At 36.8% G+C, this 25,770-nt stretch overlaps 3 protein-coding genes across 5 annotated transcripts; 1 reads left to right on the top strand and 2 right to left on the bottom strand.

The window, feature by feature from the left end:
- Positions 1-796: 796 nt before the first annotated feature.
- On the bottom strand, positions 797-11,127 carry LOC119067158. 2 transcript variants are annotated; one of them, XM_037169950.1, is made up of 6 exons: positions 10,991-11,127; positions 5,934-6,598; positions 5,675-5,856; positions 5,196-5,432; positions 3,582-4,724; positions 797-3,454 (listed from the first exon to the last, which is right to left on the bottom strand). In XM_037169950.1, the coding sequence occupies exons 3-6, from the start codon at positions 5,852-5,854 to the stop codon at positions 1,232-1,234; spliced, it is 3,783 nt and encodes a 1,260-aa protein (XP_037025845.1). In that variant the 5' UTR covers positions 5,855-5,856; positions 5,934-6,598; positions 10,991-11,127; the 3' UTR covers positions 797-1,231. The 2 variants fall into 2 exon arrangements, with proteins under 2 accessions (XP_037025845.1, XP_037025847.1); XM_037169952.1 differs by lacking the exon at positions 10,991-11,127 and adding an exon at positions 7,350-7,368.
- Positions 11,128-12,734: 1,607 nt separating this feature from the next.
- Positions 12,735-18,787, bottom strand: LOC119067157 (VWFA and cache domain-containing protein CG16868). Its single transcript, XM_037169949.1, has 9 exons — positions 17,467-18,787; positions 16,720-16,820; positions 15,851-16,258; positions 15,525-15,785; positions 14,908-15,459; positions 14,683-14,849; positions 13,472-14,627; positions 13,286-13,411; positions 12,735-13,223 (listed from the first exon to the last, which is right to left on the bottom strand). The coding sequence occupies exons 1-9, from the start codon at positions 18,255-18,257 to the stop codon at positions 12,748-12,750; spliced, it is 4,038 nt and encodes a 1,345-aa protein (XP_037025844.1). The 5' UTR covers positions 18,258-18,787; the 3' UTR covers positions 12,735-12,747.
- A 1,359-nt stretch (positions 18,788-20,146) lies between these two features.
- Positions 20,147-24,889, top strand: LOC119067160 (transmembrane channel-like protein 5). Of its 2 annotated transcripts, none has more exons than XR_005085878.1 (17): positions 20,147-20,521; positions 20,589-20,659; positions 20,725-20,830; positions 21,765-21,879; positions 21,941-22,246; positions 22,313-22,403; positions 22,585-22,733; positions 22,800-23,094; positions 23,163-23,269; positions 23,331-23,561; positions 23,623-23,786; positions 23,841-23,974; positions 24,037-24,124; positions 24,188-24,261; positions 24,333-24,469; positions 24,540-24,647; positions 24,716-24,889. XR_005085878.1 is itself a non-coding variant. In XM_037169954.1 (17 exons), the coding sequence occupies exons 1-17, from the start codon at positions 20,392-20,394 to the stop codon at positions 24,754-24,756; spliced, it is 2,340 nt and encodes a 779-aa protein (XP_037025849.1). In that variant the 5' UTR covers positions 20,151-20,391; the 3' UTR covers positions 24,757-24,889. The 2 variants fall into 2 exon arrangements, 1 of the variants encoding a protein (XP_037025849.1); XM_037169954.1 differs by having other exon boundaries at positions 20,151-20,521; positions 23,623-23,779.
- The last annotated feature ends 881 nt before the right edge of the window (positions 24,890-25,770 follow it).

Genomic DNA, 25,770 nt, shown 5'->3' with positions numbered 1-25,770 from the left:
GAAGCACACCAAAATGAACAAATATTTTTTTTCGCATTTTTTTTTGTTTGTTTTGTTTATTTCCATATTTCTTTAAGGTTTTTTTTTTTGCTTGTTTTTAAATTAAAATTTATTTAAATGATAAAAATTACACCGCTACACAAATCGATTGGCATTATTTCAAAAAAAGAATTTTAAGTGAACCAAAAAAAAATTACTTTCGCCTAAAAGTCTACTATTGTGTGTGTTTGCATCATTACATCTTTTAGAATCGTATAAATTCTTGACCCTCTTCGAGAGATAGAAAATTGAAACGGAAACGGAGGTTGTGAACAAAATTGATTGGTCGAAATAATACCTCGTCGATTTGTATACAATTTGACGTAATTCGTAAAACGATTAAATATTTTTTTCATTATTTTTATGATTTTTTATCGATTTTTTTATTCATTTTTTTTTTGTTTTTTTGATATTTTTCTCTTTTTTAATATTTTTTTTTTAGTAAATGATTAAATATGTACACATTGTTTTTTTGCTTTTTTAAAAGGTGAAATAGAGATAGAAATAAATTTTGTTACAGTTACACGGTTGTGGTCGAAGAAGATTATTACATTCACTTATTGATTTTGCGAAGAGAAATTAGAAAATCAAAAGTATTTCTGCTTGTCGGATATTAAGTATTTCTATCACTCTGCTTTTTTTATTTGATTTTTTCATGTTGGAATTGGAACAAAAAAGAAATGAGTTTTCAAATTTCAAATATTAAAATTGGTAATTCAACATAAATTTTGGGTTTGATGTTTTGGTGATTTTATCTTTTTTTATTTTTTTTTTTTAATGTAATTTTATGCCCATTATCAATATGCTTTGATTCTATCATACATAGTAATAAATTTAAGTCACAAAGACATTGTTTTGTTTACTTATATACTCAGTACATCTCTGACGAAACGAAAAAAAAAATATTTTCTTTAATATAGAAGAGAAAAAAAAACATTAAATTAATTAAGAGAACCAAATACTAAAACCAAATACATTTTTCTCTCTCTCTCTCTCTTGTGTAGGGTTTTCTTTTGGTGTACGTGTGAATAATGGTTTTGCAACGAGAAATATATTTTTTTGTAATATCGGAAAAAGAGTAAACATTAAAGTAATTTCATCCAAAAAAATAAGAGCTATAGAAGTGCGGATGTGAAATCAAAAACGAAAAAAGAAAATTTCTTTTGTAAAATAAAATAATAAAAAAAACAACTTAACGAGTCAACGGTCTCGATACCATCGGAATGTGCTTTAAAATCGATGACGTTGGATTGATTTCCAATGCTGCATTCTTTCCGCTAACATATGAAGAGGTGTCCGTTGTCCAGTAATTGCACGTTATAATTGTAGTCACATTGAGTTCGTCATCAAACATCGATGCCAGTTTTCTGTCCGCACCTTCGCCAATCATTGCTTCCAGCGCTTCGGAAATGCTCTGCGATGCTGAATGGCGTCGCTTTCGATCGCAGCGATTCAAATTGCTATGTAAACTCATAAATCCGTCGTCATTGCCAGTGTCGTTGCCAGTGTTACCATTAAATGTTCGGTTAAAATCAATGTACCGTTTGAGCGCCTCATTGTCAATAGCTAGTTCGTGTGTTTCAATCAAATCAAAAACATAATCATCTTCAATCGGTTCAGTTGCATCAGCGTTGTTGCTCTTTGACTTGTCATAGATTTCGATCGTTTCGGGTGATAGGTCATCGTCGCTGTTCCAGATCCGCTCCAAATTCGAATGTTCCCAATTGCTGCTGTCACGAACCGCAGTGTTGCTATTGTGAACGCCGTAGTTTGACCACACACAATTATCGGTCGAAGGTCTCAGATCCTTCTGCCAAATGTTGTTGTCATTGTTGGCCCACAGTCCACCAACGAAATTATTGGAAAAATTGTTATTCGACTCGGAATCGTCCGACCTCTCGGATATGCACAAGCCTCGCAACTTTATTTCATTCTTCGTTTCCTTCTCGTTCACATCGTCCGTCTTATTAGCCAATTGGCTGTCCTTTCTGGTGTCACTCAGGGCGATTTCTTCAAAAATATTTGTGCCGATCGCGTGCACCAGTGACTGTGCCGTTTCCGGTTTCAATAAATCCGAAATCAACTTACTGACGTTGAAAAGTAAATTATTTGGTTCTACGGTAACTACTTCTTCATTATCCTCTTTATGTACACCTCGCACGCTGCCCCCATCGTTATCTTCCTCTTCTTCCAACTCGTCTTGCTCTTCTCCTTCTTCTTCCTCTTCTTCGTCGTTCCAATCGCTTCCAATGTACATACACCTCAGGTCCGACATAATCTGATCTCCATCCGCGCACAATTCTTCAATCATCATCTGATTGGCCGGTTTCGAAGCTATGTCACAGCTACATCCACTACAGTGTTCCCACAACGAATGAGCATTTTCATTACGACTGCATTTCCTACCATTGTTTCCCATCGTCCAATTTTCCAGGTCCAAATTAACGTCAGTTTTGTTATACGCGTCAATTTCCTCCGACAATCCAAACGAGCTGTTAAAATCGTCCTCTCTATCATTTAAGTCGGTACTAACCGATGTGGACTGATCGCAAATATAGCCACGATCAAGAAACGAAAAGCGATCCAGACTGGTTACATCCGTTTGACAGCATTTATCGTTTTGCTTAATGCAAAACTTCACCAAAAATTCGTCATCTTCTACGCCCCGCGCATTATATTCCATGTACTTTTCGGAATTCAAGTACATCGCTCCACATTCGGTGCGATTGAATTTCACCTCGTCCAACGTATCGGGTATATCGAACGAAAAGCCATCCTGATACTTAATAATTGGCCGGAAATGGGTGCGCTCCGACGTGAGCAGATTCTCTTCTTCAACTTTCGGTGTAGCTATCTGTTGCGGATATTTGACACGTCCATCGTGCACTTTCATTTGTTCCGCGTAGTTAACACGGTTATTGCTGTTGTAGCCAACTGCAGTGCTCGCTTTCACCTCGACAAATTTACTATCCTTCGAATGGTTGGTAAGAGTAACGTTCGATGACGGCCTGGCCATGCGGGTTGCCAAATCATTGGGCGGATAAACATCCGTTTCCTTGTCCATGGGGAAAAATGGTTGGTAGAAATGAGTATTTAACTGTGGTCCAAGTCGGGTGGCATTGAACTGATCGTCGGTCCGTTTAAAATTATTCATGACGGGCAGCGACTTTAAGTCGTAAAAATAAGAATTTTCTAACAAATCTCTTCTTATTTTGTCTTCTGTATTGGCCGACAAATCCTGATGAATTGACAAATTGGTGGTTGATGATGTGGATGATGATGGTGGTACGAATGGAATTTCGAACGTACAGTCCGACCACTTTGATAGGCTTGGCAAATCGTAATTGTTGTAACAACCGGACTCTTTCGCTTTCACGGCTCCGAAGTCATTAAGTTGCGAATCGACACTTGCCATCTGAAAGAAAGGAGATGAAACCATTAGCATATGTGTGGATGAAGTGATCTGGTTGTTTGCTGATAATACAGCCGTGACCAGCAGTGTTGGGTGTGTTAAAAAAGTGTTCTTGTTCGTCTTTGTTTACCTGAGATGGCTGCATAAGATTTTCTGCTGCTGCTGCCGCAGAATTCCACATGGCATTCGCATAAAAGCTTCCATCATCTTCACACTCTGCTTTATTCGACCAAATGCTGTCTGGCTTTATGGCAGACTGAAGTGGTTGACTGGAGTTAACAGCAATCGAGACGCCACAAAATCTTAGGTCGTTGCAATTGTTCAAAAATTGCGGCAATAATTTATTGGTTGATTCATAATCAACGGTTTGATGATGACCCAGATCGTTGTCGTCTGATGCAAGCGATAAAAGTGATTGACTCTCGTGTTGATGATCGGTGTTGTAGTGATGCTTGTAGTAGTTAAACCAAAAGGATTTCAACGATTCGACGTTATTGGGTTTGGGTGGCACAAATTTGTCATCGTCGTCGCAATTGTCCCAAATAGCCTCGACGCTTCTATCAAATTTCGCTTCGAACGATGCCAAATTGTTTGCCTCTTGAATAGACATATTGAGCGACTCGTTGGATATTTCTCTCTCGTACAAACGACGCGGTGCTGTCGACAAACTACCTTCGATTTCGGACAAAGAAGTGTAGGTAATATTTTCCAGAGAATTCTCTGTTTCGAATGCGTTCTTCGACATGACATCAAAGTCATCATTGTCGACGCTAATCACTTTATAGTCAACAGTCCCATCCGCATCCGTTTTGTGAGCTTTCTTCTCAACAAATTGCCTAGCATCGCTAGCATTATTTCCAGCATTTTTCTTATCAATTATGTCTTTGATTCCGACAAATGCACTTGCATCGCTCTCCGATATGCTGCGATTACGATTGTTCTGCATCATAACGAATTCTCTGATCAAATCGCGGCCCATTTCCCACGAACCTTCAAAGTCGGTGTCCCAAGTGACGCCGTTACTGCACCTTCGATTGAATGATGTTTTTCCTTTAGACATTGCCTGGTTACGTCGTCGTTTCGGCTTCCGTTTTACCCCAGCCGTACTGCTGGATCCAATTGAATAGTTTCCTGATTTCACCGAACTTCCACAATTGAGTGGCCACGTTAGCGGCTTCGGTGTAGCGGTTATCGCTTTATCGTTGGATAGATCCTTTGACAAAGCAGGAAATGCTCGATAGTATCGTTTTGCTGGATCTTCAGGTGAAGATGACTATAATGGTTGGAATAAAATTTGTGAGATTAGTTGAAATTGTAAAAGTCTGGGGTCTTGTATGATTAAGAGCGCACAAAGGGTGCACAGATCTAAGTTCAAATTGAAGAGAATCGAGCAATTAATTTCCCTAAACTTAAACCAATTGTTGTTTGTAGACCGCATAGGAATAAGGAATCGGTCACTTGTTGACTACATGTAACGTTCTAACGACATTTCTGTCTTCATGTCTTCAAAAAATAATACGACCGACGGAACTCGCTTTGAATAACTAATTATGGAATTTAAAAACTTTCACTGCATTTACAGTGAACTTGTTTTCAATTTTCGGACGAACATAAAGGTCTCTTAATACCGGTCATTGCAACAAGCTATTATGTTACGTATAATGAATTTGTAAATGTGGCTAAGAACGAGGCTTTGGCTAACAAAAATATTTAAAATGATAAAAAAGGAGGCAAGACCACTTACTCGTTTCATTGTTTCTATTTCCGTTGAATCCGTAAGTTGACTTTCATCCACACTATTCTGTTGCCCCTCGATCTCACGTAATTTCTCGCATAAATCGTCGACCAATTTTTCGACATTCGAAATTTTTTGATCAGCAGCCACTGCTTCGATTAAACTCTCGATAGCAGCGATACGTTTTATTGCTTCGGTATCGGACGACGAGAATCTGCGATTGCTTTTTCGTCCAATGTTACCAATCTAATGGACAACGGGCGAATGTCATTTCGTTAATTTCAATGCGACACTTTGGTATCATACTGGAATGACGTTCACCGTCTTCAGTGCTGCCAGTAAAATGGTCAACATCTCACAAATATGCATTTTATGAAGTCACATTTGGCTACAAAAAATGCAAATTTGTGGAACCATTAAAATTTACTGGTAGCACTGAACAAGTTGGGCGTCATTTTTGCACGATGCCTTCACACGCCGACACTTACATTTATATCTGAGATTTCAGCAAGATCCAGAGCGTTTATTTGTAACGGTGTATGTAACAGTGATAGAAGAAGTCTTGAGTACACAAGTGGTGCGTCTATGCCTAACTGTTCAAGTCGAGTTACCAACCAATCAGATATGGCGTTAACTGCACGAGCAGATACGAGCTGGGGATACTTCATGCCTGAAACGAATAATTTAAGAAACGGTTAGCACATCATACCACAGTAGAACGGGGGTATTAGCAGCCGTTTGATTTACCTTAACTAATAACAAATACAATGTCATTCACGTGATGTAATTAATCCGATGCTGCACAACACAAAGGACGAGGCGAAATGTTGTTGAAATCGGCACCCGTTACTTCGGTGGCTATGACAAAGATCGCTACGAAATAGTTGTCTAAACATTTTGTACAAGTCCAACAGAGACTAGTCCAACAGCAGGTATATATGTTGGAATCATTGTTGATGATTCGAATAAATTAAATAAATTAAATTTGTCACAAAACGGAAAAAAAAACAACGAAGGAAACTGATGTTGAGTTAGAACAAAAATTGGCGGCGCGCGTGTCTTTAAGAAGTGTTGTGAACAACACAATGAAAAAAACGAAACTGCTTCGGCAAAATCTTACTGCAACTGCTGGGTGGTGGTACGTGTTTGTGTTTGGATGTGTATGTGCAAACAACGAAAACTTCTTCTTTTTTTGTCTAAACAGTTAGTAGTTCCGATGATTTTTGAAATATTTTTGACTTGGTTGTCTCACAGTAATGGTAGTTTGTTGTTTGGTTGTGGTTTTCTTGCTTTGTTTGTTTACTTAATGGATGTTCATGTTGCTAATGTTGAACCATTTTCCATGATCGAATTCCATGTTTGGCGAATATTAATCAGTTTTTGTTGAACTGGTTACTATCATTATCGATAAGCTGCAACGAAAAGTAAAGAAAAAACACTCCATCAATATGGGTATATTGTCGAATACCGACTCTGTGCTTTGTGTAAATGCTGATGAATGCACAAATTTTGGGAGAACATAATCTTAAACAAATATAATATTTCGGTTCATAGTCAAAATATTATTCATTGCTGTGGGTTAAATTAAACGAGAATCTACATAAATACATGCCAAAATAAACACCACCACATCACGCACACACACTCACATACAGTCACAACACTCAGCAATCAGCATATAAATATGCAAACGTAAATACACATTGCTTTCGGTTGATAACAATGACTATTTAGCCTCGGAGAATGTTGGATATTATATGTTTCGAGGGAATTATTTATATAAAATTGGAAGATGTATTTCATATTTGACGACAGAAATATCCGACATGCTGTCGTCAATTACAAAATTAGATTTTAGCTTCACTTCATTAAAAATATTGACCATTTTGACGAAAATGAAACGTCTGCTGGAATAACCTGTTGCTGTCTTTTGCTTTAGTTTCAACATCTAAATGTTCACACTTCTCATCGAACAATCAGGAAGGAAAAGAGAGGTAAAACCAGAAGATGCAAAAATCAGGACGAACGAAAATTTGGATGATCGAAATTTACGCATACCGCAGAACAGCACATTTTTACTAACTTTACCGAGTATGCAAGAATGCAAACCGCTTCGATTTCGAGATTCGGTTCGTTCGAATCTTTGTTCTACTGGATTTTTACCTGTTTTATGACGATCACTGACCATTCACACACATAAAAAGCAATTAGTGCTGAACTACTCTGGAATTTAGCTGAATATTTTGTTTCGTAATTAAAATTTAGGTATAGCAGTCGGAACCAACAATATTTTGCTTTTTGGGTTTTACTTATGTAACGAATTTTCTTCGAAATGTGAAATCCACTTAAATGACAAAAATAATAATCGACAAAGTGTTGACTACTTGATTCAACCAAAATAATTACCAGCCATTGCATTGTGCTGTTTAAGTGGTTCTAGAAATTATTTCGGACAATAATCGAAGCAATGATAATGACGCTTTAATGTGATAATGATTCACTGCAAATTGTCAATGTAATTTTGGACAGTGAAATAATCGCTATTCATTATGGCTAAGCAGCAAACAGCACTGGAGTCCACTTAATCAAGCAAAATCGTAGATTAGCAATCTATTAGCAGCTTGTCATATATGTTATCGACTACGACTACGACACGATGACCACTGGTGATAGTGTTCTCTTTCAAAGCGAATCGTATCTTAGACTTAATTATAGACCGAGAGTCTTTGAATGAGTTCATCGTCAGACCAAGGTCTGATACCTACGGCGTGTCATTACATGGAAACCAATATTTGTTCTATAACATTCACTTTTCAGGGTCAGAACGACGATAGACCTAGTATATGTACATCGAGGACCTCACACATTGTAGAAAATACAAATTTATTTAAAACTGGCACAGGGCATCTATGGGTAATGAACTATGACAGCTCTATCAATAAAAAATTTTATTTTCAAATTGGGATTCTTCATTAGTCAGCTACAGAGTCTTAGCGTTTACAAACGAAAGTCGTAGAATTCGTATGTTATCGATAACGACTTTGATAAATACTTTGATCGATGGAAGTAATAGACCCGATAACAATACTGGTCCTATGCTTGCCGTCTGTAACACGTTAATGTAATAATAGGGAACATCAGATTGTTCGAACAGAAACGGAATGTCTAACACAAACGGAAACACAAACGATTTTTCTTTGGCAAAGCTACATTGTCCCAAAGGTAAAAATCGTTTGTGTTTCCGTTTGTGTTGGACATTCCGTTTATGTTCGAACAATCTGACGTTCACTATTGTGACATAGGCTCCAAACTGTGGCCCTAAGAGGGACTGACCTACATAGCTAGATCACAGAGTCTCAGCTCTTCAATCTATGAGGTAAAAGATATTGTGTGGAAGACGGAGAGGTAAGATCGAGCAGTATTCACTGAATTCATTTCACCATTTTTAAATTTATATGGGAGAACACACGTGACATCAAAGACTGAAAGCTTATCAGGTCACAGATAGCCTGCCACCTGATAAGATTTATTTCGGCCTGAATGATATGATCGATATTAAAGGATGACAACGGTCAAACTGAAGATACTGAACCCAGACGATTGTATGCCTTTTCTACCAGATAATTTACCTTCAGACTTTAGGCATTCATTCTTGACCTCAATTTACGTCAACTACTACAAACGTTTAAGGCTCGTTTGTAGTAGGGTAAGACGAATTGTTTCCACATAATTTAGAAACATTTCAGAAAACAACCGAAATTCAATCAGTTGCGAGGACTTTTCGTTGCTACTCAACCAAAACAATTTACATAAAATATCTTCAACGTTCAACTCTTTTGGACTGAATTCAATTTAAATACGAAAAATACCCAAAATCGGAAAAAAAAAGATCACAAATTTATCTTTAAATCGCCGATGGTATGCAGTAAAAAAAATTTCACTTTTTAAAGCTGATATTGAAGACCGAAGACAAGAGAGAAGAAAAAAATATAAACGAAAATGTAAACAACATAAAGGGCGTTACTTGCTATTCATCCGAAAACGAAATTTATATACTCGACCAACTTAGTCATTTTTTCCGGTAAATTTATCATCTCTTTTATCGACTCAACGTTCGAACGAACATCTAAAAAAAAGGGGGAAACACACAAAAATCGCACAAAAAAAGAGAAGATTTTTTTTTCTAATTTTTATATCGAACAAATTCTCTGCAGATGGGAAAACGTGTATGCATTGCATATACCCCGGAATACGCGGAATACACATCCATTGAGGATTTGTTGCATACCGATAAATACAAATGTTGCCCTAAAAATATTTATTATCTCGCATGAATTTGAAACCATTATAGACATTATAGATTTAGTCTAATTCTTCTCTCTTCTATACATTCATCAGACTGGCAAATAGGTGTCATCAAATTAACAATCACGTGTACCCTATAAGGGTCGCAAATATCTAGCATGTTTTGACGCTGTGCATGTGTGCAGTCACAAGCCATACGAACGAAACAAAATATAACAAAAAAAAGAAAGAATCTTTCTAGACATTCATTGTCATGTCAAACGTGAAAAACTTTGATCCTACATCTGGTGTAGCTCTACAAATAAACCATCCAACATTTACACTACTGATTGTGGCAATGACGTCACTGGCACAGAAGATTGTTATACATATATTTACACTCACACACAATAGCCTCGACTAACTTACATCGTATAGTGCATCATGAAATTAAATTTAGATACAATCGCACAAAAACGTTGTTGCTTCTCTCGCCTGTATTATATACACATATTTCCTAGCGTATCATCAAAAGTTTACTCTTTTTTTACACTTTGTCGATATCATAACAAGGTCATTAAAATTACTTAATCAAAAAAATCAATAAAATTTATTTAAAAAAAAATTTGTCGTTGCATATGATACGACAGGCTATGTAGAGATTTAATTTTCTTCTCTTTTTTTGTGTGTTATTTTGTACGATTTTTGAAAGTTGTAGACAATTATAATGCATGTATGCTGTTGGTGATATCGGACATAAAAGAAAAAAAAATAATTTCACAAGTTCCAAATTCTCGAAATTCCAACATTTAAAGAGTAATAAAATAGAAAAATGAATATTTACGGCATCGGCTCATTGAAAAATTACAATACAAACACCATGATACCGTTATCACACACACTAATCTTCTATATTATACTCACTACACACTAATCATCATTCACAAAACGCCATGAAGCAAAAAAGAAAAATAAAAGAAAAAGAAAAAATAAATTCAATTTTCAGATTTTCAGACTGACAATGCCTGTAATGACAATAATTTAGGAATTTGATTTACCATAAACCATTTGGGTGCGAAAAAAAATCAATCGCCGAACATTTTTTTTTGTTTGAATTTAAATGGAAAAATAAAAGGCACACAAAATTAACAAACTCTGTACGTAAAAGAAGTGCATTTAAACGAAAAACGAATCGGGGAAAAAGTTCCTTGCACTCGACAATTGAAATAAATAATGAAGATGTGATCGTTATGCGTCTTATTAATCATATTAGTCATAAGTTCATAGTCGAAAATAATCATTTTGGATCAAAACAAAGAAATTCGTACAATAACCTTGCAGACGATAAAACATTTTTTTTTATTTGAGCAATGGCAGAAATTATTGCGCCACTTGGATGGAGCATTGCAAAGCATCAAAATAAACACATTTCACTCGATTAATTTGGCAGCAATTTATCGTAAAACAATTGAACGTAATGTCGGGAATAATTTGCAATTGGTTTTGATTTATTTAATTACCTTAATTACGAAAAATGGGAGCGTTTTCCCTCGCGAATCACATTTACACAAACATAGCCGAGAATTTACTGATTTTTAATAGTATTGCCCGATTGTTGGTGATGTCCGATGGGTTTAGGCAAAAAAAAACAATACACATACGCGATGACAATCACACCTATCCGCACGAGCTTATGCTGGTATTTTTGTTTTTGTCAAGTTGATTTCTCTTATACACCCTGCCTGGGGCCATTTAAAATTGTGCCAAAGTGAACTTATTTTCATATTGTGGTATGTTTTGCTCGTTTTGCTCTGGATTGTCGTGGTATATAAGGATTCTATAATCATTCTAATGAAAATTCCATATTTTGAAATGGCGAAAATCTTTTAGTCTTTCCGATTTAGAAGAAAATTCAGTGAAAACTATCGTAATATCAACGTTAAATAAGTAGAGCAGCCAAGCAGCTACTGAAAACACAATATTTTGATTTCATTTTGAATTCTATTCCGGATAGTCGAGTTATTTATTTTGATGCATAGTTAGAAGAAATAACGACAGATGGTATTGTTTCTGTTTTGTTGGAATTTTTGAATGTTTCTTTTTTAAACTTTGTCTATTTTTACTGCTTAGTTTTCTCTTTTTTTACTTTCATTTTCAATTGCAAAGTCGTTGACTACTCGGCAATAAAATTACATTTGTTTCCGGTGAAAATGTTGTTGGATATCTATGATTGTCATGTGAAAGATCTGACCTAATCTATTATTTACCGGACAGGTCTCATTTCCCATTGACCACACACAAAATACTATCCCATGGGCTATGGCATTACACACTCTGATATCACTCATATTGAACAATCAAACCAATAAAAAGTATGATTAATAATATTTTAAGATCTAATTTACAATGTCCTCTGAACGGAAAGCTCTTATGGTCTTAGGAAACAACAAGTCGAAAGTTAAGAGTAACTAATATTGCTGCGGTCGACTGAGTTGGACTGTTTTCGACAATTTTAAAGAGTTAGCTTTACGAACAGTGCTACATTTAACGCAAAAACCATTAGGGCTGTTTAGTGTAGGCCTAGCATATAGCTCAATCAGCTTACATCTCGTAGATAAATTAAATTGGAAGGTAGAAGGTCTCCTAGTGCAAATCATAAGTCAAATTTTATATTATTGAACTTATTGAACACGACATGCCTCTTATTACATTTTCTCTCATTCTTCATTTGACTTCAACTTCAATGCCTATTCTTCATTTTGACACCAATTTCATTTGTAAAAGCCTAATATGCTCATCACACGAATACTCTCGGTATGTCGTCCTTTGACTCAGTTGACCGGTCATCGAAAAACAATATTCGCAAGAGTATGACCGTTTTGAGCCTTTCAAGCTGAAGACAACCGTATGGTTGACAATATTCATAAGCGACAATTTGCTGTTCTTGTACATATATCCTCTGGTAAAAGAAACAAATTTTCTTTCGTTTATGCAGAGTTATGCGTTGGTGTTGATCATTGATAAGTCTACCCAAAATTTGTTTTTTCGATGAACTTACAAGGGAAACGAATTCGCATCGCGAATGAAACACCAGACACCACCCAGTTTTCATAAAATGCTGCTTTTAATTCATTACTCTATTAAAAGTTGAAACAAAATAAAAATGGGGAGTTGGAATTAATTTACAATTTCATTTACGGTTGAGCTTTAAGTATAAATTAGATTCACATAAAAATAAACTCTCTCGCTCTCTCTCTCTCTCTCTCTCTCTCTCTCTTCACACCGCTTCCATCGGATGATGTACCGTAACGGATGCTTGTATATGGTGCGGCGAAGGTGTCATCAATATTGTACTTTCTTGCATTGGCATTTTGGGCTTATCGATTGCTATAAAATAATTTTGATTCGTCGGGCTGGACACGGACGTATTTACCGATGCCGAGTCGGACATGGAAATACGTTTGTTGTTTATCAACGGTTCCGCCAGTGTAAAGCATAGGTGTTCGGAGTCTTCGCGCGGTGTCATTGTAGAGTAGCCGTGATCGGATTCAACGTTCGGCGGTCGGTATACGCCGGCATTCATGCGATACGGTGAAATGTCTGGCACGGTCAACGGTCGCAGTAAATTGCGATTGAGGCTGTTGCCGCCCAAATCTCCGTCCTCGTGTGGACTGATGTCATCGTAATCCAAGCGAGACAATGGCATTCCGTAATTGTTTTCAGGAATTGAGTTGGCGTAAAGCTGTTCGTTGACTGAATAATGGGAAATTTGACATTAGTTTCAGTGCAAGGACTCATTAAGCTATTACACATACCTGAGTCTAAATTCTGACGATAGCAGTACATGGCAAAACCGATCACCAAACATAACACAATAATGGACCCAGTTACAGGCCCGATAGTTGAGTATGGTGGTACTATAGGATCGACAATGGGAACTCCTAAAATATTTGTTTGTTTCAAAACTGTGTCATTTAGGCAAACTCTTCAAGTAAACTCACCTAAATCGCCATCGCCGTACGGAGTCATTGAGCCCAATACACCATTGAAGCATGACGATTGCTGCGTGCAAAACGGTGTAAATGCTTCACCGTCCATATCAACCATACACCACTCACAGCCCATTAGCCCCAAACAGTCCATCTGCGTCAAATACGACTCACAATTGACCGACACACATGCCTTCAAATCCATTTCGATCAAATCCTGTGACATTGAAAATTCCACCGTTGACGATTCGGATTGCATGTGACAAATATCCGGCGGATTGTAAGTGGCATTCGAGTAGGACATCAACGAATACACCAGCGGACATTCACATGGACACTCGCAGTTTGTCAATTCCATTCGGTTGCAATTCAAGCATATGCGGTCCAACGTACTGCACGGACAGAAGGCCGATGATGTTCCGCTATCGTTCGTTGAATTCAAGAGGCTGATGAATAAGTTTGTGCCGGGAATCGAAGTTATTTGATACTTTGTTCGTTCGCCATGCACTCGGTTCGTCAAAATCTCGCCCAATGATACATTGAATTGGAAGTAACGTTGGTTGGTGCGATTCAGAAAATTGGTGCACAGTTTCTTCTGTACGAGATTTTTGTGGTACAAGATGTCATTGGCCATGTACGATTCCTTGTGCGTTATATGTTCTAATGGTCGGCGGGTACTTTTACCGTTCAACGTGTACGGTTCCAAAATGCTTGGATGTGACAGTAGGAAACCCTTGTCCTCAATCATAAAACATTTCACATTTTCATCCGAACAAAAACTTGCTGACTGCAGCAGCAGTTTGTAAAAGAACCCCAATGTCATATCAACTGCAACTACTGCCACAACTGAATCGCTAGGATTGTGCAAAGCATTCGATTTTCCTTCTAGTATGGTATGGGCCATTGTTATAATATATCCGCCACCGGCAGCGTCAAGATACGGTTCGGTCAAGACGATTTTTCCCGGCCACTCAACTGCTTTCATGAACCATGGACGGCGCAGTGTCTCGAAATCGTAATTCAACAAGCAGCCGGGATACACTTGCACGACACCGTTCATGCTGGCAACATAGCGACGGATGATATATTTCCGGAATTCACCGCTTTCGGTGTGCCGCTTCTTGAGGATCGACATGGCATGAAAGACGGCTGTAACATCGTTCCGTATCTGGAAAATTTGCTGCTGTAGGAAGGTTTTCCGTTATGCAATTCGTTCAACTTACTTGAGGTAACAGTCCTGGATTCGCCAGTAAATTTGTGGTGTCCTTGATGTATGCCATTATGCTTTTGGCGTTGTGCGTGCGGGTTTCTAGGCTTGCATCGCGATTATTTTTCAGGTAGACATATGGTGATGTGAAAGACGATGGGCTCAGGAACAATGTTACGCTATCTGAAATGACGATCGGTTATCACAACGGCGTTGTTCACAAATTTGAAATTGTTCTCACCCATGGTAGCTATTTGCTTGAAATGTCGACACAGTGTAGTCTGCACAGGCATTAAGTCTAAACGATGATAAACTAGTTCCGGAATTAAATTGTCAATGACCAACACATTGTCGCTGTTCTGGTAGTAGTCAATTCCTAAATGGCTGATGTGTAGCGGTATTTTAACGGTAACATTGCGATAAGAAGCCACACAAACAATGTAAAACTCAGACGCTCTGTGCCACGTGTAGCTGATTGTTGTCTTAACACCATCCACATTTCCACTCACTGTCTCACTACCGTGTCGAAGCGATAGCATTTTTTCGTAAACCGATCGAAAATCGGCAATTTGTTCCAAATGTCGAATATCGATGGAATAGATATTCGATAGAATTGATGTGGGTCGCGGAAACGACGGATGCATGATGGTAAATCCATTGATATCAATGATGAATGCATAGGAATCTTCGTATTTGTTGTAACTGACGACGTCCTCGACTAAATCGCTTAAATACAAATCAATTCCAACGATTCCAACATCCGAATAAGTTTTTGTCAGAGGAACAATCATATCTGCAACACAAAAAAAGGGAATTACAAGTCAGTCGTCGCTGTCTCCGCAACAGTGCGTTACATACCCTTCAGGTTTGGCTCTATGGCAATCGGCAGATGGGCAATCATCTTTTTCTCGAGATATGGTCTTCTAAACCATTTACTGAAAACAGCCGCACCATTTTTCACAACATCATCCGGATAACGTTTATTCACCGTAAACATTGAACCCATCAAATCGTAGTCGATTTTATGTATCCAATCGCTGACATCAATATTGTACTTTGTGTAATTTTGTCGGGCCACATCGTTTAAAAATTGTTTCTCGTACATGACACGTTTCTCATCTGCATAAGAATATCGAACGCGTTAAGCAGAAAGAATCACTGTAAAATCTAATCAAAGTGATTACCTAATACTATGGCACATGTGTTGATCAAAACCGGATACTTGAGTAGTCTCTGACCCTGAGAAATCGCTTCCAACACAGCTCTGGCCTCGTTCAGCGGCGACAATAGTCCCCGGCTGATATAGACCATGAATACAGGTACATTCTTGTTAAAGTGATCATCCGAATTTTCATAAATTTCTCTAAGCAAACTAAACGAATACTGGAAGCCCAGTGTATGATTGGTGATCTCTTTCGATCGATTCAAATTGTCAATAAATTTAAATATTTGCACTTTATTATCTATGGAGGCTGTGTACATTTTGGCTACTTGAGACTCATCGTTCGTGTCGATGAATCGGGAAGATTTGTCGGAGATGGCTATAATACTGATCCGATCGGTTTCAGTTAACATATTCACTATGTTTGTTGCTGGAAAAGAACGGGCAATTGATTAGTTATTCATCGATGTTTGTATTTGTTTGTATGAGTAAGGATCTAGACATGGGTCAACCCAATTATGACCGAAACAATTCTAAATTTCTTTTTCGGAATTATTTGGAATTTTCAGAGTTTTTTAGGATCAAAATCCTCAAAATAAGCCTTGCCATTGGCATACAGAATTAAAAGAGATTCACGATTTTGTGGGAGAATTTCATACGTTCTCTCAAAATCTTGCATCTCTTTTGCACTAAAATTTTTATGTGTTGAAGGGCCAGACCAGTCTATTAATGTTTCACTGTGAATTTTAAAACTCCACGTTAGAAGTGGGTCGACCCATTCCGATTCTTATTTAAATATTTTGTTTATTTAAAACGAGGATCGGACCTGTTTTACAGGACCGAATTTTCTCTAGCTTGCTGCCTTGCAAAAATATTGAAGTTTATAATTACCAAATGCTTTTGTGAGATCCAGTTGATCCGCTTTCAGGGAACTACCATGATCAATCAACAGAACTAAATGCTTGTTTCTGATGGCTGATGCAAATATGTATCTGAAAACAGAATTGAAAAAATGGATTTTAACACAGCGATAAGTTAAATTCGTTTTTCAGAAACTTTCTGGTATAGGGCACTTCGCGATAATGTCAACTTCCGGGACAGTTCCTAAGGAAAGAAGAATAAAATGCTAATCATGTGTTGGTTACCGAAGATCCTATTTCTCGCCTTATTTTCTTAAAGTTCACAACTTCTCATCCTAAACCCCAAAATCTTTAAGAAAAAATTTCTGAGCAACATTCTAGACATTTTAAGTCATTGGCAGAGTGTGTGCGCCTATCTAAAAGGAAGGATTGGAGAGATGCCAGTATAACTAGACAGGCAAGAAATTCTACCGCAATCAATTCTGAATCATATTAAAATATGTCACACGTTAGGATTACTTGCATGTCTTTATATCACATTTTTATCCATATCTTGCATCTCTTTCACGTGCTTGGATGTCCGGTTGGCTGACATAGAATCTGGAGATGTTGTCTAAAGACCTATACGGAAACGTCCTCGATTCATACTCTTTCGATTTTATATACTCCCGGGCCACCTTAAACACTTTGAACAACAAAACAGGTGATCCTCGACAGTTGCAGTTGTAAATTTGATAGAATTTAGTATGAGAATAGCTACGGAATCATCGAAACTTACCGCAAGTGAATGTTGGCACTGTGAAAATGGCAATTGTATTCGCTGACATAATCGTTTTTCGAGATGAAATAAATTTGTTTAAAATTCTCCACATTTCCGTTGTACTGTCGCATTTTTTCCAACAATTCCGAATTGATTGTAAAATTGAGATCGTCCTGATCGGCAAAATTTCCCACATTTTTCAGATAGTTTTTGATTTCAATCTGACTCTTGTCATACTGCAAACTCTGCTCGTCATACGGGCACGGATGGACGATTGTGTGCAAAATGATTTTCTCGCCCAGTCCGTCCGTATTGGTGTCGATGAATTCTTTCGTCTGATTCAGAATTCGTATGGCTTTGTTCAATTTGTGCGTAATTCTATTGGCCATATCGGATGCAGCCTTGGTGTCATTACGTACAATCGGACTGAATTCCATTGTATCAAACATTTCCTGGATGATCGGTATGTCCAGTTCATTGTTTCTGATGCTTTTCAATCTCTTCTCCAAATTACCCGTCAGATCAAGTATATTGTGAAACGAAGCATCATTCGATTGTGAAGGCACTTTGGGTTTCTTAAAAATTAAGCTGCTAGACTGATTATAGCTACTGGATAAATCTGCTGATATTGCAGATGCATTAACATAAAGACTATGACTACTATTAGATTTACTGTTTTCACTCAGGTATATAGGAACAAAACTATTGAATACATTATTTGTAGCTGCAATGTGTTGCACAATGTACAAAATAATAATAATACTGCTATGCCAATACTGCAGTCTGATAATCATTTTCGACCCGTACATTTCGTTCAGTACAATAATATAATTTAAAGTAGACGTTTATTCACCGCTACATCGACTGCGTTTTCCAGCATAATGTGATTTTAAAGGAATATTCAGATTACGTTTCATCGTGTAATTTCGCACAGAAAAACCAACGAAAATAGTAAAATGTTTATAGAATTAATGTTCGCTCTAAACCACACACATCACCACTATTCCATGATATTTTTGTTGATTTGTCTAACATGACCATGGTGTTGGTATTTCAAATAAAAAAAAAAGTTCTTGTTGTCTTCAACCATTTTTACGATTTGTTTTTTTCTGGTTCTGATTTATGAGTGCTGCACTTGCACAGATTTATTTATCTGCCAACAGTCTTTTATTGAATAATCACGTTAGCACTTTGTGGAATTTTGTTTTTGGCACATTTAATTTAACTATTTATTGGACTTTGAGTGATTTCTTGCAACAAATTGAAATTTTTAGTTAGATTTTTTTTTGCAGAGATTGGTTTTTTGTGTATCTGTGTGTGAGCGGTATAGAGATGAGGTTTTTTTTTCTACTACCAACGAACTAGAATCCTAGTCCTAGCTTTAGCTCATAGATCATAGATGTCGCCCAATTTTATTTTCATTTTTTTTTTCTTGTGGACTAACCGTCGTGTGAAGAGGGTTATGACAACTCGCAAGATACTATTTTTATTTCGTAAAATAATCTTTCCATTTAATTTATTAATGTACCAACTTTCATTCATAAATTTAAATAAACATTTCTTTATCAAGATTCGGACGTTTCCATTTTGATTTGATTTTGACTTGCGGATGTCTGAAATATGCATTGGCTGACATCTGTTGGAGTGTCCTAGCATTATATAATGCGATGCATCAGAGGAATTTTCTTTTAAATACTGGAACGTCGGGGCTTTACTGGCCTTACACGCATTACACACAGCGACGTTCGTGTCGAATTTCTTTTTTTTGTAAATCTCATAGTTGCAGTCAAAGCATCAATTTCATAAAATTTAAATGAAATGCAGAACGTAGCATGCTTACAATGGAGTACTGAAACAGGACAGTGTATCAAACAAATTAACACTGTAGAAAAATCTGGAAAAATTGTTCATACAAAACAGTACTCTATTTGGCAGCTGTCACTCGAATCACTTTTGCTTTTGCATGAACTTCGAGAATTTTTAAGAGTAACAATCTCACGAGGGTAAATTTGATTTTTTGTGGTCATTAAATCCAAAGAAAAAAATCTTTGATTGTTTATGTATTTGTTTATGCGATTTGTAGCCCGAACAAAGTGAGGGCGGCAAGCAAAAGTGCCTAAAATAAACCGTCCACAATAGATGCGTAAGGGGCCGAAAACCAGAGAAAATTTCTTCAATACCCCGTTTTCGGCCCCGACACATGAAAAATAAACTATCCAGTAGGTCAATAAATATAGCATAATTTGACTCGTGTGTTTGAGCCGCACCTGTCAAAACAAAAATATCCCAAAACAGTTCGATTGAACATCCTTGCATCTAAAGGGAAATTTTATTGTTTTCGATGTCCGACACATCGAGATCGAGAGCCTAAAAAAAGAGAAATTGGTTGGGTGTTCCCGTTACATTGCTTCTTGCTAAATTGTATGACTAGGTTTTATATGTGTCTTTCGAGCTTTTGAATTTTTGTAAGCTTTCCAATTCGATTTTTTCAGACTGATTCCGCAGCTTAGATGCTTAAAGTATGACGAACAAACGATTGACTTTATCAAAAATTATAACGAATTGTTGTTTCTTATCAGACGATAAGAGTTTGTTATCAAATTAATAGCAGGAAATACAGAAAGTGTATTGTAGCTGATAGAGGTGATACTATGAACATACACTTAAAATAAAAACAAAAACGAATTTTTGTGGAAAAAACACACTCGAAACAATTGAACTCATTCCTTTTAATCCGTTCAGTTGATGATAAATCTCTGATCCATCCGATCATTTTCTCGTCTCTAAATTTTTATAAAAATGGTACAGAAGTGTTAAGAGTCTGCGTTACCAACACACCCAACTGATTTTGACAAGATCAAAAATCGCTTTTTTGTTTATTTATAATTTTTTTTTTGTTTTTGTTATTTAAATGAAAGTGATCTAAGCACAAAATCAAAGAAAATGAATCGCAAGCGATCCCGCTTGGAAAATATGTTCCCCATCGAGGTCCATCGCGCGGACGAAGACAGAGCAAATTATGTTTTGCGAGAAGAAATTGATCCGGAACAAAATACATCACGACAGTCAATTGGTAAACTGAATTGAAAAAAAAAATATTTAATTTTCTGTCCTAATCACCCATTTTTATGGAACTCTAGATAATCTGAGGACCTTCCGATCGAATTCTTCAGAGTCAAACTCACATCAAAATGTGATGAATTCGCAGGGGGTAATGTCATTTTAGCCGAACGAACTCTGGGCGTTGGGTTGAGATCATTTTTCTTTTATTTGTAGAATATGAGACGTTGGTCGCAAACGTATTTACCGAAAGGAGCAAAAAATGGTAAAAGAACAGTTCGACAAAAGACCATTAACTTTATGCCGTCACGAATGCAAGGCGGTAAGTTTTAATGAAAGAAAAACGTTTTTCAGAGAATAGATTGTTGATAGAGAAGGATAGAGAAAGCTCCACAACATTTTTTTTTAAATCAGAAGATAAATGTGTAAGCATTCAGCTTTCAGGCTCTCTATTTTCTACAGTTAAAATGAAATGAATAGAAACAGTCACAATGTTTAATGCTTCTCATCAAAAAACTTTTTCCATATCTTTTTTCTGTTCGACCGTGACCTTTTTCGTACCGATTTTCCTTTCATTTTGCTAAAAGTTCTATGTAGGTTGGTAGGTCATGAACTTGACCCACCGTCGAACGAATTTTCTCTTACTTTTCCTCGTTTTTCGTAAACTTTTGTGTGTTACTGTTTACGCATGTGTCTGTTCGAATTCGTTTCTAGGTCATATCGGTGCTTTTGAATGCTGTTGAGTGTACTTATTTCGTTATGTCAATGTCCATTGCATTTGATCCATATTTACCCGGTCCAAATATTCACCAATCAATTCCTATTGTTTGGACTGTAATGTTTCATTGGACGGTAGCAATAAAGCGAGTTTGTTGCCGGCGTTTGTTGCATATACATGAGAACTGAATATTTCTTTTAGCGACTTTTACAAGATCGGATAAGGTTAACTGAAACGGTCATTTGAGATCATTGGTTTTTCGATTTCAAATAATTAATTGAATTAGCGATGGCTGTGTGAGGTGGTTGCTAAAACATGAGTAAATTTCTCAGCTGTCGACTTTTTCGGTTATAATTTGTGCTCTTGATTTTTGCACAAGCATGCAGTGCACAGATTGAGATGATTTCTTTTGATGACTTTTCTTTTCGCCTCATCCATTTCCACACACTCGTTTAGAGTGCACAGAGTGTACACAGGGATGAGCGTGATGAAAAACATCCTGGGGTAGAATTCTTACCAACGACTTGTTTCTTCTCAGCATTAGGTATTGACGTTCACCGTGATCACGATTTAGAAATCGATCAACTAACTCAAGAGATTGAGAAACATGAACATCTGATGGAAGACACTGCCTATTCGGAACAACTGAGAATGTTAGTCACAGGCGCAGGACCCACTTCATAAATTTTTATTTAAAATTTTTCCTACTTGCAGAGACACGCTCAAAGCACTACCACAATCGTTGACCATTAAGCGTCAAATAAAATCGAAACTGACCAAAACCGTTACAGATAACGCCAGAGCGAAATCAATCAGTCGTCACACTAAAATTAAATACAAAGTGACCATGAAGGTCAAACGAACGAAACAGCGAATTATGAGCACCCTAAACAGTATCGAATTGTGGTACGGTTCAATGAAAGAAATTGAGGGACGATTTGGCAGCGGTGTTGGAACTTATTTTAAATTTTTGCGTTGGCTGTTCGGTTTGAATCTGTCGCTATGCGTTATTGCCGTAGGGTGAGCAGTTGACGGTTTTTCAATTGTTAAACGTATCTTCATTTGTTATAAAATTATCCGGATTAGGTTCATTGTTGTTCCACAAATTCTATTCAATGCTTCAGCCGGCAGTGAGAACGATGAGGTCTTCAATTTTGCTGATCTGTTTACGGCGCAGGTAAAATTATTTTTATTTTCAATAACTATATTGCATGTCAGTGCGTTGATCTTAGATCAGATTGTTAATAATTTTGATTGATCCTTTTTCAAAGACTGCAAGGGACTGAAGATGGTACAATATTGTCCTGCTGTCTTTTCTCGTTGCGTTGGAATTTATATTTTTCTATTGAATATTTCAGGGAATGCTTAGAAAGTCAATACTGTTCTATGGCTCCTATAGCAATCTAACGATCAATTTGATTGGCAATAATTATTACAACGTGCCATACGCTTACTTTATGACCATGATCCTGTTGTACGTGTTCACGTTCACAGTTATTTCCGTTGGGTAATTATCACTAATTCAATTCGCCGAAAAATATTCCTAATTTTCCTCATTACTTTCCCGAATCAGCATGGCTCGATCGTATCGACGTAGTTTCATAGAAACCTCGGGTGGCGTTCAGAATATCTTTGCGCACAAAATTTTCTGTTGCTGGGACTTTGGTATTTCAAATAAAAAGTCGGCTGCATTGAAACATCAGTCCATTTTCAATGATCTGCAGGAGACGCTCAACGAATTCTATCACACGCCGGAAAAGCCCACCAAATTACAATCGATTTATATAATTTTGGGTCAAATTACGGCTCACGTTTTGGTATTAGTAATGCTAGCCGGATTAGGAGTTGGAATGTGGGCTGCGTTGAATGTAAGAAAATAATGAAAATCGGAACCAAACGACCATGTCGATTGTTTAAATTTGTGCTACACTTCCAGGCCATTGGTGATAGCAGTACGTCTACGGACATTTCAACGCTGTACGTGTCGTTCGGAATAACGTTCACAATTCTGATTTTACAATTGTTTTTCACGTGGATTGCAAAGTAAGTCTCACGAACTGAACGATCAAAATTGTCGACTAACGTTTTGGATCTCATTAACCAGAATGGAAGATTACAAATCGTCCAGGACAGCCCTTCATGTGACACTGTTGCGAAACTATTTGCTGGATTTGGTGATCATTGGAGTTCTTGTAGTATTTTGGTTAACCAAAAATTTGACTGGATGTTGGGAAACATCAATTGGCCAAGAAATTTATCGCTTGGTTGTCGTTGACTTTATAGTATTCAGTTTGGGCGGTGCAATTATTTACTTGATAAGATTTTTAATTTACAAGTAATAGTCGAGCAAACCGTCTCAACCGAATGGGTAAAACTTCTAAATTCCTAATTTTTAGATTCGTTTGGTCGTCTGTAGATCTTCCAGAATTCGATTTGTCAATGGGCAGTTTGAGTTTGATATTCAATCAGAGTTTGCTATGGATCGGTTTACTATTTTCGCCACTCCTAGCAGGTGTGGTTTCCATCAAAATGTTTTTAACATTTTACATCAAAGTAAGAAGTTCAGCGATGACAGAGCATACGGACAACTTAATTAAAAATTAAAAATTCTCAGAAAACGGTTCTGATTTACTGCTGCAAGCCACCAGCCAAATTCTACCGCTCAGCACAAACGTCGACACTGTTTTTGGTGATGACATTCCTCTCCCTTTTGGGCATCGTTGTTGCACATGGCTACATCATCACTCAGTAAATTCATTACAAATTCGTTTCTCGACTCTATTTTCACGATTTAAAAATTTATTAACTAGAGTCGCCGTTAGCGAGCAGTGCGGTCCGTTCCGAGATCATGGATTCATGTTTCAAGTGTTTATTGAAGGAATGCTTGAATTGAGAGACGTACGTTGAGACAATCAATAGAAATCAATTTAAAGTTTTATATTGTCCTTATTGTTCTCACAGGGTCATTGGTTCTGGCGGTTAATTTTAATTGTCACCAAACCGGCCGTTATCGGTGGAATATTGCTATTGATGTGGTAATTTTTGGTTTTAATTTTTTTTCGCTACGCTCAACTAACCGAACCACTTACTCATTCAATCAATTTAGCGTAATCGTCTACTATTTAAGATCCAAGTCTAGGGCGCGTATAGCTATGGTAAAATTACTGAAGGAAATGCTGCAATTAGAAGCCAAAGACAAAGAATTTTTACTGTCAAACATAACTCGTATCACCGAGGGTAAAGGTAAGGACATCGAAAATCAAATAATCGAAACATCTGATTTGTAAACGAATTGTCTCAATTCTTTCTGAAGACTGGCTCTACGATCACATTAACTTCGAAGATTCCGACAACAGTCTGACCTGGAAGTACAAAGACAAATACAATGCTCACGACGTGGATAGCAATCGGAACTATCAAAGTAAGTCGATCGATCAATTAAATGTGAGAAAAAAAGGAGAAAAATTTATTGTCTTGAATTATCGTTAGGCTCATCACAGGATCAAAACATCCGCAACCGACGATATTAGTTTTTTAGTATGGGGCGAAGCAATTTATTGGATCAGTATTAAACGTTTTACTTTATTTGAATTTATTTTAACAAATTTACTTTATTCAAATAAAGACATGAATTTACAGCTTTATCAACCAGTGTTACTAGCAGGGTCCTTGAATTTTTTTTTACTTATAAATTTAACCCAGAATGTATTGAAAATGTCGGAAATTTTGTCAACAAGGTAAGAGAAAGCTTTTCTAAAACTTAAAAAAAAAAAAATTGGGCTACCATCGTAAAATGGCTTAAAATATTTTAATGAAACTTTGACTTGGTTTCAAAGACTCTAATGTTGTCAGTCATAAAATCGGAATTAGAAATTTTGAAGACGAAAGCTACGTACTGAGGGCGTAACAAAATTCCTTAGCTCAAAATTTTAAGTACGGTTTCCACTCAACAAAAAGTATTCCGTGAGAGAGCCATGAAAGAGCCAGCTGTCAAATAAAAAAAAAAAAAAAAATTTTAAAATTCAATTTTGACTCCCACACGGAGTACTTTTTTGGTAAGAGGAAATCAAGCATTAGAATGGAATTATTTCTGTCTACAAGTTTTCAAAAGAAATTATTAAACACAATTTACAATTGTTTTTCATGTCAGCTTCTGTTAGTTTTATAAAATGTTCGGTCATTTTTTCAAGACTAAGGAAGTTTACTACTAACCGGAGGTATCAAATTCGTTCATTCTTTGATGCAAGCATTGTTAATAGATTAATGCAAAATATATTTCACTTCACTTAATTCAACTAACGTACCCACAAACACGCGAGATTCCATATTTAATATATAAGGTCAATACTCCCTCTAGCAAACAAACTCTCAGCTCTCTGTTCAAATTCACACCTAATTTCTTTGAATTCTACAAACGCTATTTTATATTTTCACTGACCATGCTGTAATTTACATGTAAATTCCAAAGGCTACTTGACCCTTTCACCACCTTAAAAAAGTAGTTTATTGCTAGAGAGGGTATTGATCAGGCCCGTTGCCTAGAC

Source organism: Bradysia coprophila (genome assembly GCF_014529535.1).
Source record: "Bradysia coprophila strain Holo2 chromosome X unlocalized genomic scaffold, BU_Bcop_v1 contig_12, whole genome shotgun sequence".
Taxonomy (NCBI): Eukaryota; Metazoa; Arthropoda; class Insecta; order Diptera; family Sciaridae; genus Bradysia; species Bradysia coprophila.
This window is presented reverse-complemented; position numbering and strand designations above follow the sequence as displayed.

Excerpts from the sequence above, each read along its gene's own strand:
- LOC119067158 (XM_037169950.1), bottom strand. The coding sequence starts at position 5,854 with ATGAAGTATCCCCAGCTCGTATCTGCTCGTGCAGTTAACGCCATATCT. Across the intron at positions 5,433-5,674 it reads CTGAAATCTCAGATATAAAT|ATTGGTAACATTGGACGAAA; the intron begins GTAAGTGTCGGC and ends GTTGTCCATTAG. Across the intron at positions 4,725-5,195 it reads AAATAGAAACAATGAAACGA|TCATCTTCACCTGAAGATCC; the intron begins GTAAGTGGTCTT and ends CAACCATTATAG.
- LOC119067157 (XM_037169949.1), bottom strand. The coding sequence starts at position 18,257 with ATGTACGGGTCGAAAATGATTATCAGACTGCAGTATTGGCATAGCAGT. Across the intron at positions 16,259-16,719 it reads GGATCTCACAAAAGCATTTG|CAACAAACATAGTGAATATG; the intron begins GTAATTATAAAC and ends GTTCTTTTCCAG. Across the intron at positions 14,628-14,682 it reads ATCCAGGACTGTTACCTCAA|ATACGGAACGATGTTACAGC; the intron begins GTAAGTTGAACG and ends CAAATTTTCCAG.
- LOC119067160 (XM_037169954.1), top strand. The coding sequence starts at position 20,392 with ATGAATCGCAAGCGATCCCGCTTGGAAAATATGTTCCCCATCGAGGTC. Across the intron at positions 20,831-21,764 it reads GCCGTCACGAATGCAAGGCG|CATTAGGTATTGACGTTCAC; the intron begins GTAAGTTTTAAT and ends GTTTCTTCTCAG. Across the intron at positions 24,470-24,539 it reads TCGTATCACCGAGGGTAAAG|ACTGGCTCTACGATCACATT; the intron begins GTAAGGACATCG and ends TTCTTTCTGAAG.